Source organism: Myotis davidii, unplaced genomic scaffold (assembly GCF_000327345.1).
Source record: "Myotis davidii unplaced genomic scaffold, ASM32734v1 scaffold204, whole genome shotgun sequence".
Taxonomy (NCBI): domain Eukaryota; kingdom Metazoa; phylum Chordata; class Mammalia; order Chiroptera; family Vespertilionidae; genus Myotis; species Myotis davidii.
Window position 1 is genome coordinate 4,873,818 of NW_006299715.1, and position 16,366 is coordinate 4,890,183.

General features: G+C 36.2%; 1 protein-coding gene across 3 annotated transcripts in view; it reads right to left on the reverse strand.

Annotated features, from left to right (window-relative positions):
• LCORL (ligand dependent nuclear receptor corepressor like) overlaps positions 1-16,366 on the reverse strand; it is a 141,296-nt gene that overhangs the window by 6,114 nt on the left and 118,816 nt on the right. For 2 of the 3 annotated variants that reach the window (XM_006775852.2, XM_015571824.1), the window contains exon 6: positions 10,274-15,074. In XM_006775852.2, coding sequence (XP_006775915.1) covers positions 10,274-15,074 — 4,801 coding nt within the window. Of the gene's footprint in view, positions 1-10,269; positions 15,075-16,366 lie in introns of all 3 variants that reach the window. The other variant, XM_006775853.2, reaches the window with a different exon arrangement.

Here is a 16,366-nt window from a genome sequence, read left to right on the forward strand (position 1 = left end):
GAAATGAGAAGACAAACTCTGGAGGTGAGGGAGTCCACGTCAGCTAGATTTTGTGGGTCAGAGTACAGGAGAGAGAGCTGTACAGAAGGAGCTCCAGAGATCTATGTAGGGTTCCCCTGGCTTCTGTAGATACTGATTTGTGCATGATTGTTTCCCAAGGCTTTGAAAAAAAACTACTGAAAAGGACCAGGCAGAAAATCCCTAAAAAGAGACCTTATAGGATTAGATATAATCTGTGTTCCCACCAGCAAGAATGGAAAGACCTTCTAATACATGGGCAGGATACCGTCTCCAGGTATTGGTATTGCCTATCAGGTGGCATAAAATTAGCTCTAGGACAGGGTTTCTCAACATTGGAACTACTTATATTTGGAGTCAGATGATTCTTTATTGTGGGGACTGTTTTATTATACATTGTAGAATGTTCAGCAGCAACCCTGGCCTCTACCCTTTAGGTGTGGCAATAAAAAATGTTTCCATACATTGCCAAATATCCTCTGCAGGACAAAATCATCACCAGTTGAGAAACACTGTACTAGACTAAAGGCTATTCTGGTTTTGCCTAACAATGCTCAAAAGCAACATTTGAAAGAATAAAAATGTTTCTCAAAAGTTAATGATGCCCAGAATAGAACCCAAATACATTTAAGGCATTGAAAAAAAAAAATCCAGCATACAATGCAAAAGTGACAATGGCTAGCATCAAATCAAAATTTCCAGGCATGCAAAAACAGGAAAACATAGTCCATAATGAGGAGAGAAGTCAATCAATAGAAACTGACAACAAAGATTGTAAAATCAGCACACAGGAAGTTAATGCAGGTTATTTTAAATAGACCCCACACAGTCAAGAAATTGAAGAAAGCACAAGTATGAGGAGGATGTATATGGCAGATACAAAGAATACTAAATCTAAGTTTCTGGAGGTGAAAATACAAGTGTAGAAATGAAAAGTACCCTGGAATTTATCAACAGCAGATTAGACAATGCTAGAGAAAAGGTTAATAAACTTAAAAATACAGAAATAGTATAATCCAAAGTAAAACAAAATAAATGGACAAAGCGTATTTTACAACCATAACTGAATTAAATTATAAATCAGGAGACATTTTTGAAAGAATAAATTAATGGGGGGGGGTCTAGATTTCTATTTTTATATAACATAAAAACAAAGTTAGAAACAGATGAATTTTCCAGGTTGCCTGAAATTGGAATTGTGGGGAGGTAGAAGCCAAAGTTTTGTTTAAAATTAAACAAACAAACAAACAAACAGAAACACAAGATAAAACCTGGCAGGATGAAATCATTCAGATACCTACTCTGCTTTTATTTTTGTAATTAAATGACAGGTACATCCAGCAGACTTAACATTGTAATCACAGAGTGCTCAGCTCCACCACAAATAAAACTATAATGCCTCGGAAAATGAAGTGGGGAGGGATGGCAGCCAGTAGAGCTGAACTAAGATTTTGAATTCCTATGTGAAGAAATAGAAAAGAAAAAAGGGGTAGAAAAGGAGAGAACAGAACACTTGGGGAAGGAACATAAGGTGTGAAGCACCAAGATCAATCTCTTTCCAACAGGTGGTTGGGCCTGGTTAAGGAAAAGAAGGATGACCCTTGGACTTACCTCATACAGACAAAGCGGGTCTGGAGGCTGCAGGGAGAGAATAAAGATTTACAAAACAATAAAACTGGCACTCATGGCTCCCCTAGCATCACTCTGCTGGATGCAGACAAGTCCTGTCCCACAGAGAGAAGACAACACTACCTGTCAGAAATACATTGCATTGTATGGGAGGAGGGAATGGACAACAGGAGGGAGTGGATGGTGTTGGGTATGAACTGGATATAATAATCTTAGTCTACTAAAAAAAAAAAAATCCAATGACTTTTTTTCTAGCCACTCCATATAAAAATTCTATTGATATAAACGGGTGAGCACACTTTTTCTGCAGAGGGCCAGGTGAATATTTTAGGCTTTGGGGGCTCTATATGATCTTTGTTGCAACTACTCAGCTCAGTTCCTGTGGGACAGAAGACGTGTCTATGAAAGGGCACAGTGGTGCTCCAACAGAGCTTCACTTACAAGTGTGCCATGGGCCAGACTCCTGATTTAGAGAATTATCTTTAAAAATAATTTTATACTCCATACCCACTGGTATGGAAAATCAGCCACATTATCTTTAATTTATACTTAATTATGTTGCCAAAGTAAAAACAATTTGAAATATTTGTTGATTATAGGGAATGGTTTTCCATGAAAGACATGGAGCAATTAGTGAAGCAGGATATCCTAAAATAACTCAATGATGGTTGACAAAGTAATGGGATATAAGATATTCAAGAAAAAGTCTAGAAAAAACACCAAGACAAGGAATTCTCAAGGTAGCTGATTTATCTATATATATAAAAGCCTAAGTGATTGTTACAACCTGTCAACCGAACACTATGATGCGCACTGACCACCAGGGGGCAGACACACAATGCAGGAGCTGCCCCCTGGTGGTCAATGCACTCCCATAGCCAACCTCCCGCGGCTGGCTAACTTCCCGCAGTCCATCCCCCAGGCCAGCCCCTATCAGGTCTGGGCGAGATGGCCCCAATAGCTGGCCAGGCTGAGGGATCCCACCCGTACACAAATTTGTGTACCAGGCCTCTAGTAGTTTAATAAGTATTATGGTAAAAATCAGAAGCTTTTCATGACCTAAAATTCTTCTCTTTACTCAGTTAATTTGAAAATGACAATAGGGAAAAAATTAAATTGTAAAGAGAATAACTTTTAAAAAATTCCTGATTTCATTATAATACTTTAAATAATGGAATAAAAGTTTTAATAGTTTTACCTAAGGCACTGGCAATTAACAAAGTGGTAATATGAAGCCCATATAAAAATGAATGTCAATGAATTTACTCATTTTTACATTAATCCTACCAGACCTGAGGCTCTGAACCTAACTGTCCCCTATACCTGGGCTCCTGAGCATTAAAGAGAAAAAACCAACATGATATAGAAAAATGTTAGTTACATGCAAAAAAGTGGTTAGAATAAGATGGAACTTGGAGACACTGTAGAAAATAGGTCTACCTTTCATCTAGTGCCAATATTCCACCTTTATGTGGAAATTACTGAAAAATTGGTACAGTGGTCTGGTAGGGTTAAAATATCTCTCTTCCTTTCATCTAGTTATGACCAAATTAAAATTGTGGATTAATTGAATTGAGAAGACACTGATCTCATATTTAAATTCACAAATTACTTTCTCATGATTTGCAATACCTATAGTAAAGCCACCTGAATGCACTGCTACCACACTCTGCCTTTAATTCAGCACTTAAAATCCTATACAATAAAGAGGTAATATGCAAATTGACCATCACTCCAACACACAAGATGGGTGCCCCCAGGTGGACACAAGATGGCCACCACAAAATGGCCAGCAGGGGAGGGCAGTTGTGAGCGATCAGGCCTGCAGGGGAGAGCAGTTGGGGGCGACCAGGCCTGCAGGGGAGGGCAGTTAGGGGCAATCAGGCTGGCAAGGGAGGGCAGTTAGGGGCAATCGGACCAGGAGAGGAGGGCAGTTAGGGGCAATTGGGCCAGCAGGGGAGGGCAGTTAAGGTTGACTAGGCCTGCAGGGTAGGGCAGTTAGGGGTGACCTGGCTGGAAGGGGAGGGCAGCTGGGGACGACTAGGCCTGCAGGGGAGGGCAGTTAGGGGTGACCTGGCTGGAAGGGGAGGGCAGCTGGGGACGACTAGGCCTGCAGGGGAGGGCAGTTAGGGGTGACCTGGCTGGAAGGGGAGGGCAGCTGGGGACGACTAGGCCTGCAGGGGAGGGCAGTTAGGGGCAACCAGGCTGGCAGAGGAGGGCTGCACTCTGTATGACGTGCACTAACCACCAGGGGGCAGACAGAGGACCAGTCGACCAGTCACTATAACGTGCACCAGGGGGCAGATGCTCCCACCGGTAGGTTAGCTTGCTGCTGGGGTCTGGCCAATCAGGACTGAGATGGGATGGACACACCCTGGAGTCCCCCCACTGGTCCCTCCCAGCCCGATTGTGCACAGGTGGGGTCCCTCAGACTGACCTGCACCCTCTCACAATCTGGGACCCCTGGGGGATGTCAGAGCCGGTTTCAGCCCTTTCCCGCAGGCCACTCCCTTTGGGAATGCACCAGATGCAGGGCTCGTGGCTGGTGAGTGCTGCTGTGGTAGTGTGAGCCTCTCCCTATCGGGACTGATTGGGTGCGAGCTCACGGCAGGCATAGTGGGGCCGGGATGAGCGGGAGCTGCAGGTAGGAGCTGCAGGCGGTGTTGGACTGTGGGTTTTGGCCTGATCCCTGTAAGCCATTCAGAGGGACCCCACCCATGCACAAATTCGTGCACTGGGCCTCTAGTCTAGTATATAAAAATGAAACTTACAAAATAGACTGACCAGAATGTGATCATCTTTGGCTTATAGGTATTTACCAGAGTTCTTTTAACAGTGAATCTTAATAAGGCACTTGCAATTTTGATGACTCTAAATTTATATACAAGAATAAATCTAGTTTGTAAACTAAATTACATTTTTATAGTCATTGCATTCTTTCTGGAAATATCACAGTAAATAAAGAGAAACCCTAGTAGGAAACTATGTAGAGCAATATTTTCTAGTTTTGTTCCACAGTAGGATATAAAAAGTTATCATAAACATAAATATTGGAGAATACAGTCTAACAAGCTAATGGGGCACTCACTGCAATTCGAGAAGCACAGGGAAGAGAACAGAGCATTTCTCAGTGTTGTTATACCATGGGATCCTTTGTACACAGAACACCTTGGGGGACTAGTATTTCTTGAAACACATCTTTGGAATGCTTGTGGAGCCAACTAGATTGGGGTGACTGTGAACCATTTGGAAACTATTTTCCAATCATAATGAAATTTAGAAAGTCACCTATCCTAGCTTCATAGTTTTTCCATTAAATTATAATAATGATGCTGAATAATGGCATATGAAGAAACTCTGAACTTTAAATTGTATTAAAAATGTTTAAGAATATTTTGTGTCAATGCCTAAATCACACAAATTTAAAAGAAAATCTTGAGTCAGGATTCAAAAAATGTGGTAAAATGTTCAAAAGCAAGACCAGAGGATGTATGGTTGATTAGTCTGGGTTTCAGCTTGTTCAAGAATATACTGTTAATTAAAATCACCTATCAGTTATATAACTGTGTGAAAAACAGCATTTGAAAAGAAAAATGTATACTCAGTCATTTTTGAGGGTAGATGACAAACAGGAGAAGCTGACAAACTGAACATTTTTCAGTCATCTCAGAATGCAATTCAAAGTGTTACCCGGAATTCTGAACTTTTATGGGGAAATTCAACATTTTAGAATGAGAACCATGAATTTAGTAGCTTTAAGTCCACATCAGGTTATTCTAGTTTTAAAATTTCCTCAGAGGTGTCCAAAGTCAGTTTATTTATATCCACATATCTATCAATTAGGAAGAGGCAACACATTTGCTTTGGGAACTCAAAAGAAAATAACTAAAATTAAAAAAGACTACATTATTATTTCCAATAGTCATATTCCATTATCACCTCAAAAATTATGTCTTGTAATTAGCCCTTCACGTACCCCATTTTGCGGTCCCGCCTCAAATATATACTGCATGCTATTAGAAAAGACTCTTTAGAATTACACCTTGATCATAGAGTTTCTCATTATTCACTGAATGAATACTTGGCTTGATCTCTTTGTCCTTCTATTATACCCACTTGGTGGTCCCAATAACTATCAAACCTAAGGGTCCATCTTTCTCCATGCTTACACTCTGGCTGCAAAGATAAAATCACAAAACTGTTCAATCCTGTTATTTCTTGAGACGGTATTTTTAATCTTATCCACATTATCAACATCCATTATAGAACTCTTGATTCATAGAAAATAGACTCAAATATCCTCAATATTTTGCCTATCCTATATAATAAAAGCCTAATATGCTAAGTGTCTGGTTATCCATTCAACCAATCAAAGCGTAATATGCTAAGACCACCCAACTGCTCGCTATGATGTGCACTGACCACCAGGGGGCAAGACGCTCCAACCAGTAGGTTCGCTTGCTGCTGGGGTCTGGCCGATTGGGACTTGGAGCCCTCCTATGGTCCCTCCCCGGCCGGCCAACCTCTGCATCCCTCCCCGGCTGGCCAGCCCTGATAGGCTCCAATCGGGACTGGGCGAGACAGGGCCGGACACGCCCTGGAGCCCTCCCGTGGTCCATCTCTGGCCCTGATCGTGCACTGGTGGGGTCCCTTGGCCTGGCCTGTGCCCTCTCCCAATCGGGGACCCCTTGGGGGATGTCAGAGAGCCGATTTCAGCCTGATTTTGCAGGCCAGGCCAAGGGACCCCACTGGTGCATGAATTCGTGTGTCGGGCCTCTAGTGAATTTATAAAGTGTTTTGTGTCCTCACACATACCCCACTCTTTTTATGTTTTAGGAAAGAAGTGACCCTTATGGCCAAGGCTAATCTCGCTAATGATGCCTCATAACATCCGATAATCAATTCAGGGGCTTCAACCCAACTTTCACTGCTTGCCATCTCATTTTTGTATCTTCAACCTTTCATTTTCCACTGATTTCCCTATTAGCATTTAACATTTTTTAAAAACCTGCCTTAAACAGGGCTTCCCTTTCATTACCTCCCTATCTCCTCTCCAATCATAGCCATTTATAGTTTCTGTGCTAATTTCCTTCATTTCTTCTTCCTGCATGTACTCAACCATTAGGTTCCTTGCTCTGTTAGCCCACCAAAACTGCTTACTCCCAAGTCAACTATAATTGATGTTATCAACAGTCCACACTGCTATTTTCTCCACTGTTGTGACACATTTCCTTTTCATCGCCCTCCGCTGGTTCCCTCTCACCTCCTGACTAATCTCATCAGTCCATTGTACACATCTTTTCTCCACATTTTGGGGCTCTGAGATCCTAGGCTCTTCTCATTTCACCTGAATGATCTCTCCCACTCTCATGGCTTCGATGACTTGCTGATACCCAAATCTTTATCTCTAGCTCAGGCTTCTCTCCTGAGCAAAAAGGCTCTATTAACTAATTGCTTTCCTAACACCTTTTCTTGGATATCTCACTGAATACCTCAAATTCCTTATGTCTAAAATCGAATACCCTGAGTGTTCTTATACCTCAGTGCAATTACTATCATCTGTCCAGATACTTAAGCCAAAAACTCGGATGTCATCCTTTATTCCTCTACTCTCTAAGATGTATTGATTCTACTTCACAGAACTTTCTCTCAAAGACATCTCTTCTTCTCCATTAATGTCACTATTAGGGCTCAAATTATTTTTTTTTATGAACGTACAATTTGGACGAAGCTTCCCTAGGTAGCTTCATCTTTTGCCACTTTCCCATTCATACCCTGCCTCATCCTTAATCCCTATTTTATGACTCAGCTATTTGGACAAAATTATTTAGTGTTCCAAACAAGCCTTTTTGTCACCCTGATTTTCCACAAGCATTTTACTTTGCTGAGACACTCTCCCAACTTCTTTCTACTACTTTGGCACCCTTCTAATCTCAGCTTAGATATAACCATATAGGAATCCTTGCCCAATTCTCCAAACCTGGGTTCAATTTCCCTCCCATGTGCTCCTACAATCCACCTCCCCTGCAATCATAGCACTCATCTTTCCACTGGAGTTGCCTATTCACTGTTCCCCAAGAGATGATGAGCTCCGTGAAAGAACAAACCATGACTTTAACCCTTTAGACATTAAAACATATACTATCCCTCTTAAAACATAAAATACACTGTATTTGTTGGATAAATAAATGATGTCGGTCTTGTTTATCTACTTAAATAGAAAGAGAACTTTTTGAACCTGCTACATGTCTAAGAGCATAGTGTAGGCATTCATTAAATATTGAACTAAGAATAGAATGGAATTGTATTTCTTCTTCCTCCTTTCCACGTCTACAGATATATAGCAATACAAATGTAGTAAAGTATAAATCTTAAAACTCCTATGTATTAAACTATATCTGAACAGTTAATTTTGAAATGTACAAAAATAAGACATTCATTCATGGTAGAAGCAAAACTTTCCATCAATAGAAATAGTCTATAATACATTATATACACTGAACTAGAATCTTTCTAGAAAAGTCCTATTGTTAAAAGTCTCTCAAGTCTCCACTCACTAATTGTTCTATGAAAAGAAGAACACATATAAAACTAATAATGAATTTTAGTGTCATTTCCAAAAAGGCAAAAAGAAATATGAAATACCAAATATCATGAGAAAAAAATAATATTTCAAGAAACATTTAAAAATTAGATAAATATAACAAATATTGTGTCAAATACAACTCTACAAAAATGTCTGATTAAAAAAAGAATGTTAAAAAATAAAGAAGGAAAGTTATCAGTAAAGGATAAATAAAACTTTAAGCAGAACAGGAAAATAGTACTAATAATTTTTAAAATGTAAAAACAAGTCTTGCTCTAATACTAATTTTCTTTTTACATAATACAAAATGATTTTGAACTTAATTTGAAAAGTAATAATTAGGCATCTTCCATCTTATTTTTCTAGGGTAACCTAATATTTAGTGCGATGAAGAATCATATTAAAATAAATTTTATACTTAGACCTTAGGAAGATACAATGGCTAAGAAGCTGAAAGGACAAAATACAGTTCTTTTGTAAAATGAATTAATGCAAACTACCTTTGGTAAACTCAAACAGCATGAAATGAGGATGGTATAAAGAGTTAAAAACGAAACACTACTTTATTCTCCACTCATGACAGTCTTTTAAAAAGATGTGTGTATATTTTTAGGTGACTTTTTAAAAAAAATCACCATCAGGCTTCCCTTTTTTTCCTGACATACTATTTGTTATAATGTTATTTTTAGTTATCCTGAAGGTAAAAAACAAAGAGTATAACTTTAGATTTGATTCTTGTTTCAGAATGGGGACTAATTTTAAAATTTTAATCACTGAATTAGTTAAAATTTTTAATCACTGCATGTTAGAAATTATTGAAACAGGTATTTTAAAATTACCTCTTTAGTTAAATAATTGACTCTAGGGGGCCAGAAAATTCAAGTTTAATTACTGCTTTTAATATTTTAATGTAAGATCTGATAGTACTTTTTTCACTTGTAAAAATGTTTTAAAAGGTAAAAATAAAGTCACCAATACCTCCCCAATCCCCAGAAAAATCCCCTAAAGTATACAATGTAACAATGCAATCACATGAAAAAAATCCTTAAATTTCCAGTGTACCTGGCACTCTTTCGTGTCAAGAAAGAAATCTACAAGCACTACCATACTTGTACTTATTTTGAATTATCAATAAGCAGAGTTAGAAGTGGCTACATTAGCAACTAGTGTTCATAGCCTATTTCTGCTAGGTTCTAAGAGTAACAGTTTCCCTGAGGCACCAATGTCAGGTTAGTATAACAGAGAAAAGCATATAACTGCTTGATAAAGTAATTTCAGTTTGCATTACCTTAAAATTATCTATATATGACTTTCTCCCTAGATAGGCTATGGATTATCTCTTGAAATAAATCCTCATCTTTATATCCATGCAGTCTAGTTCAGAGTCTAGTAAGGAATAAATCTATTCAACAAGTTTTGATTTGTTGAAAAAAAAATTTTGTTCTTTGACACTATTTAAATAAGCTGGGTATTAAAGTGGTTCACAAAGCAGTACCAAAGGGCATAATGACTTAATGGTGAATGTGAGACTGATATCCTAGAATTATTATATATGTTACAGCCTTTATTGATTTAGTAATGAGACAGAGTCTTCTTTCCACATGTCTGATCTCAAAGCTATTATCAGATGATAAACATAAATTAATCTGTAGTATAGTAAGTTTTAGGTTGTTACTTGGGCATATTTATCTATCAAATTGTTTTCTGTATTTTATATTAGATTATGTTAGATAAAATGCAAAAGTAGATAATATAACTTTTATATTAATGGTACACATTTAGAGGCTTTCTATGTCTCTACTAAATATATTTTAATTTGCTTGAAATACTGGACACATTATATGTGGGGAAGTGCACTGGTACATTTAGCAGCACCTAATTTCACGAGTTTCATACTAGGTGCCAAGAAATTAGGTTGTCCAAATATTTTGGAAATAAATGAAAACTCAATCAGCTGTTTCTTTTCTACCCATTATCTTATACTTTACTCAAGGCACCTACAATGAAACTTTAAAATTAAGTAGAGAAAAACTTACCTACTTGGGATTTTGAATAATAGTTTGCCATTTGTCCACTGTTGCAAGACTGTCGTTTATGTCTTTTTGTTGAAATTTCTGTGGTCTTCCATGGTGGTCTTTTTCTTTTCTTCAATTTGCTAAGAACTTCAGAGCCATCAGGAGTCTTGTCATAATTAACACATTTATTTAATTTACTACTGTCAAGTTGGCCAGGAAATTTATCAGCTGCAGGACTATTTGACTTAGCATTTTCTATTTCTTTAGATTGCTTTTTAAAAGAATTTTGCCTAGCAGAATGGGATCTTAAGGTAAAGCGCTTTGATTCTTCCATATGAGTCTGCTGATTACTTCCACTGTTAACAGATTCAGGTGAGTAAATGATTGTATTTAGCTTGAAAGTATTTCTGTGTTCAAGGTAGTTGATTTTTCTCAAAAATATTCTACAATCTTTTAAGGTTTTTGACCTCCAATTACTTGGACATACATTTCCTAGTCTTGGTCCCCTTTCAAAATCTTTTTGGCTGCAATTTGTTCCATTTTCCTTTGCTTCCGACTTATATTTATTCTCTAAACTAGCATGTGTCCTAACGTCAGACACTGCCACCCTCTGTTGCAAAAAGTCATTCCTGATCTCAGGTGGCAAAATAAACTGATTACCTATTGCATTTTTTCCTTGGAGTGGGATATCAGCATTTGGTCCTCCCTCAGTCTTACTAAAAAATTGGTTCTGGCAGTAAAATCTCAGGTTCCTCCTTTTAGAGATCCAATTAACTGTTCCGTGGTTGTGCAGCTTTCCCTCTCTTCTCCACCTTTCATGTCGCAACCTCTTAAACTCAGTTCTTTTGAATCTACCTAGTGTTAAATTATTTTTCACATTTAAGAGTGGAGAGCTAACCATTTTATGCAGTAGATGCAACTTCCCTGATTTTGAAGGAGAAGATAGTGCAAATTTTTTAAAGTGCTTTCGGAAGGGGCTGGTATTAAAATCAGAGTATTTGGTCCCTAATTTAATTCCTCTGGTATTTATTACTTCAAAAGGGTTTCGAGCATTTGCTTTTCTAACTAGTGAAAGAGACTGTGTTTCTGTCGTTTGCATAAACCAGGTACAGAGTTCATTCAAATCATATTTTTTCTGAAAAAGCATTTTTACAGGTGAAACTTCAAGTTCTACAAGACAGGTTTCCAAAGGGTTTGCTATTTTGAGATTATTACTTTCAGTGTCTTCCCTTTTTGTATGAACATAATTTTCAGCTTCATCTCCACTGACTTGTACCCAAGCATTTGTAATTTGCTCATATCTATTATTTAACGCCTCTAATAAGGAATCGTTCGAAGCAGAAGCAGCCCACCACCTGAGCAAAGGGTTTGATGAAATTATAGGGTCCAAAGATACTTCAGAAATGGGTATTAATTTATCTTCCAAACATTTTTTTGCATTCCTTAAATTTCTAGCTCCTGGTGTACCTTTGGGAGCTATTTTTAACCTTGACTGTCTATTTTTTTCCTTCTGACTTTTGCCTTTCTGCAAATGGAGTTTATATGATTTATGAAGCAGAGTATTTCTATAAATAAGTGAGCTAGAAGAAGCTAATGAATGTAAGAAATGCAGAGATGGTTTTCGGTCCCTAATAGAATGTCTCAAAGGTATAGCAGCAACCGTACTTTTTGATCCATTCTTGAATAGGTCAGCTTCAGCGTGCCTTGTATCCATCTTATTGCATTGAGAAGCATACTTTTCTTCAGGCAAACTTTTTTCCAATATAGTCTCTTGTTCTAAAGGAGGTAAACAGCTGCTAATACTCACTGCTCTCTCCTGAGGTGAAATTCTATTAATAGTTACAGATATACCAGAAATTTTCACTTTTGCAGGTCTACCAGGCTTCCTAATTATTGCCAAAGGCTTCTGATTTGGTCGAACAATGCTCTTAGAAGGTTGAGGTATCACAGACTTGTTCTTGATAGGTCTAACATATTCAAAGCCCAAGATCTCACTTTCAGTTGTCAAACTTGAAATGGCACTTATTCTTTCACCCGTGTCAAGTTCAAATTCTCTAATATTTCTGAGACTATTACATTCAGTTGGAAAATCAGTAACCTTACTGTTTAAAGATGTAACATTGCTTATGCTTACACTTCCTTCAGAAACATGCCTTTTAGTTCTTCTTGACCTTCCATAAATAACAGTTACAGTAATAGTCTTTTTATAAATACCTTCCTTTACTTCTGATAGGGGAGATTCTGGGCTTTTCTTTCCAGCACTAAAGGACTCATTTTGGCAAATGGTAATGTCTGTTTGATCAGTTTTCGGTTTGGGTGGTCTTCCAATTGGTCGCTTAATCTGTTTCACAACCTGCGGACCTATTTTTTTAGGTCTACCTGGTTTTCTTTTAAAAGATGAATCAATTGCACTGTTTGAATTTTCCATAGGTTCTTCCTGTGGCCTATCGCTATTTGTATGATCGATAAACATTTCAGAAGATTCTGCTGTTTCTGTTGCACAATTTAATTTTAGTTCTTTTTGAAGGGTGTCACTACCACTAAGATTAGAACTAACATTTTCCAAGTTAGCATTTGGAATGTCCTCATTTGTTTCTGTTTTTTTCCCAATTATATGATGGTTTGGACATTTTTCAGAAGAAGGAAAATCAATGTTTGATTCAGAATTATTGACTGAAGTTAAAGTATATTTGACTCCTTCACTGCTTTTAACCTCAGATAAAAACATAAGTTTGATAGGACTAGAATAATTGGAAAAAGAAGAGCTTTTGGTGGCTTCATATTTTGTTGGTATATTCTCAACAGAGGAAATCAAGCTACCTGTATCTAAAATAGATGACTTTTTCAGATTATCCAGTCTTTTGTTATTCAAATCTATTGGATTGCTTTGGATATTGCTGGATACTGCCACAGATTTTGATAAACTCTGCTCTTTGCATGTCATTCTACTTACAGTAAGAGTTATATTTCCACCAGCATTTTGATCCTCACCATCAACTTCTTTCAATTTTTTGGAAGCTTTATATCCTTCCAACAATGACTGATTATTCCAAGACTTCTTGGCCATATTTATTGTATCTTCCAAACGTTCCACAATAACTTGTAAATTAGAATTCATTGCAATTTTGTTTAAATCTATACTGTGTGAGCTTTCAGTTTGAATACATTTCACCTGATCTTTTTTTTTTGTAGATTCAGAAACCTTTTTGGCCTTAGGGGATTTTTTGAGAACATAATTATTTGTTACATATATAGAATACCATCCTGGAGGCACAATATTTCGTTTAGTTCTGCTCAAAAGTCCAGGAACATCACATTTCAAAGAAGTTTGAGTATTTTCTAGTTTTGAATTCTCATGATTTTGCAAAAAACTTTTTCCAGCTGCAGATTTCTCCTGTGAATTTCTTATGCTCATTTTCTCAGGAATAGTTGTTTTGAAGCTTTCTGAAAATGTGTCAAAAGCCAAGTTAGTATCTAAATTATGAAGGGGTAGTTGCAAGGACTGTAATGCATAATCTGGTGAAAATGATATTTCTGCATGATTGCTGTCTTGAAGGTTTTTAGAATTTTGTAAAGAAGGCCCTTGGCAATTATAGAATTCTTCTTTGTCTGTTGAAAGTATCACATTATTGCATACCAATTTCCTTGAAAATTTTTCACTGCATTTTTTTCTTACAAAGTTTTCATCAAGACTAGCAAGTTCTCTTTTTATCTGTAAAGCCTGCCTTCTAAACATGGGTGAATCAGGAGAGTGGTGCATTGCAAATAATGTTTCTTGACGCTTTCGAAATCTTGTCTGAATAATTTTATTTTCTAGCTTTTTATCATGTTGACTCAGTAATTCCATAAAACTGTAATCACTGGCCTTTGCATTATGCAAGAGGGAAGTTATTAAATCTCTCAGTTTTAAATCATTATCTGTATTACAATCACTGCTAGATAATTTTATAAGGTTTGTCGTATCTGTAGTGTCTATTGATTTTAATTTTTCATTAATACGATCCATTAAATCTTGAAAAATTACAGTAGTTTCACCTTTTTCATGATTTGTAGTACAATTATTGCTGCTTTCCAAGAGCAAAGAATCAGAGTTACTGGATATTTTGGTTTTATGTGTTTTAACTTCATGATCATATTTGTCATTACTTATTTCTGCTGGTGTGAGGAATGGAGGTTGGTTAATGTTTGTTTCAAGTCTGTTATTTTCTAAGGCTGAAAGCTCTGAGATGACATCTTTCAATTTTTCAAATCCTTCAGTCTGTACAGGTGATAATGGTGGGGGTGAGGGACTTCGAGATCTACAAATATCTTCAAGACTAACCGAAACATCACTGAGTACTTCCCTTGATGAAAAAGGAGTATGAAAGGCCGATTTTGTAGAGTGAATGTTTGGAAACAGTCCAGAACAGCACCTGTGAGAAGTATAACTGTTTGCAATTCCTCTATTCACTACTGTCTTAATGTGTTCAATAGTTACAGTTTGGCAAGACAAACAATGTAAATCTTTAATACAGACTGGCAGAGGCACAAAACCAGGGCTTTGTCTTTCATTTTGTAAACACCCTCTTTCTGCCAGCCTATATTCACAATGACAGAATAGACCATGTATATCATCTTCAATTAGAGGCTTTTGAGATTCTGAAGACACAGTATAAGATGTATTACAACAGCAAAGAGAAGCAGCATTCTGCTCTTGGACTAGAAATTTCAACATTGCCAAAACTTGTTGCTGGTGATGTATGCACAAAGATTCCAAAACTTTGCTTAATGCTGATTTTCCTTTTTCCATTTTAGTAGCTTCCTCTGATTTTGCATCAACAGTTGAACTAAAAATAAAAATCAAACAAAAAATGAATTACAGTAAAAATATCAATATTATAAGGAGTTATAATTTTAACAGAGTTTGAACAAAAGATATTTTGATATTGCTGGACTCCTAATTCCTATAGAGCTGCAATAATGGCATCTTGATTACTGTTTAGCAAAAATATAATGAAGCACTGATGATAATTTCCTGTGAAAATATGAGTCAAAACAAAGCCCAAATTTTGTGATATAAAAGCTGATGACTATAGATATGACTATATTTATAGACTGTTAATGTTTAGTTCTTTGAATATATTAAGAATATTTAATGGAAAGTGCTTCACCAGGAGTTAAATTTTTTGTAAACATTTTGTTATTTTGATAATTATCAGTCTGTATTACTGCAAATAAGAAAAATAAGATGTATGAGAAAAAGCTTATCTTTATTTAAATATATATTTTTTCAAGGTAATGGAAATAAAATTATTAATAAAAGCTTTGTCACAAGAAAAATTAAGGGATTTAGATTTCATAAATAACAAAATATCTTTTCTAAGATTAAGCTCCAGGCATTTTAACCTATTAAGAAAATAAATAATTTAAGCTATTTAAAAATGAAATCTATTTTTAATTGATTTTAAATACTAAAGTAATTACATTGAAACTAAAGGCATTACTTACCTAATTATTTATTTTCAAATGGAAAATGTCCACTTCAGAAACTAATATACATTTAATTTTAGCTAAGGCTCATTATTACTTAGCAACGAATGTAGAAATCTAAATTTTTTTTTAAATCCAACTACCAGCAGTAAGAAGATAAAATATATAAAAGAGTTCTGTTTCAGAAAAGTATCCATTTAAATTAAACATATCACCAAACTCTGTACATGAAAATAGCCTCCCACTCCTGACTTGTTATATTTGTTAGTGCTAGTAGCTCCTGGTTTGTAAAAATTTAGGGTTGGAATTGGGATATTCTGATTATGAATTGCTACAGAAGAATGTATTTTATTTAATAAAAGGTTATGTTCATGTATATTAAAAATTAGAGAATTTTTCTTTTAAAATGAAAAGTGAATTTTTTATTTTGTTCCCTAAATATCACTTAATTTGTTTCACAGTTAAGTATGCAATATTTTATCTACATTTTATAAAAATTGTTATTTGAATAGGAAAAATACCAAAGCAAATTTTGAACATTAGATCAATTTTTTTCAAGGAAAAACGACAGCACTTTACTAGATTCAACCAGTATTTCACTAAAACTAGCATATGATTTAACATAAATAGTTATCAAAGTGAGAATAGA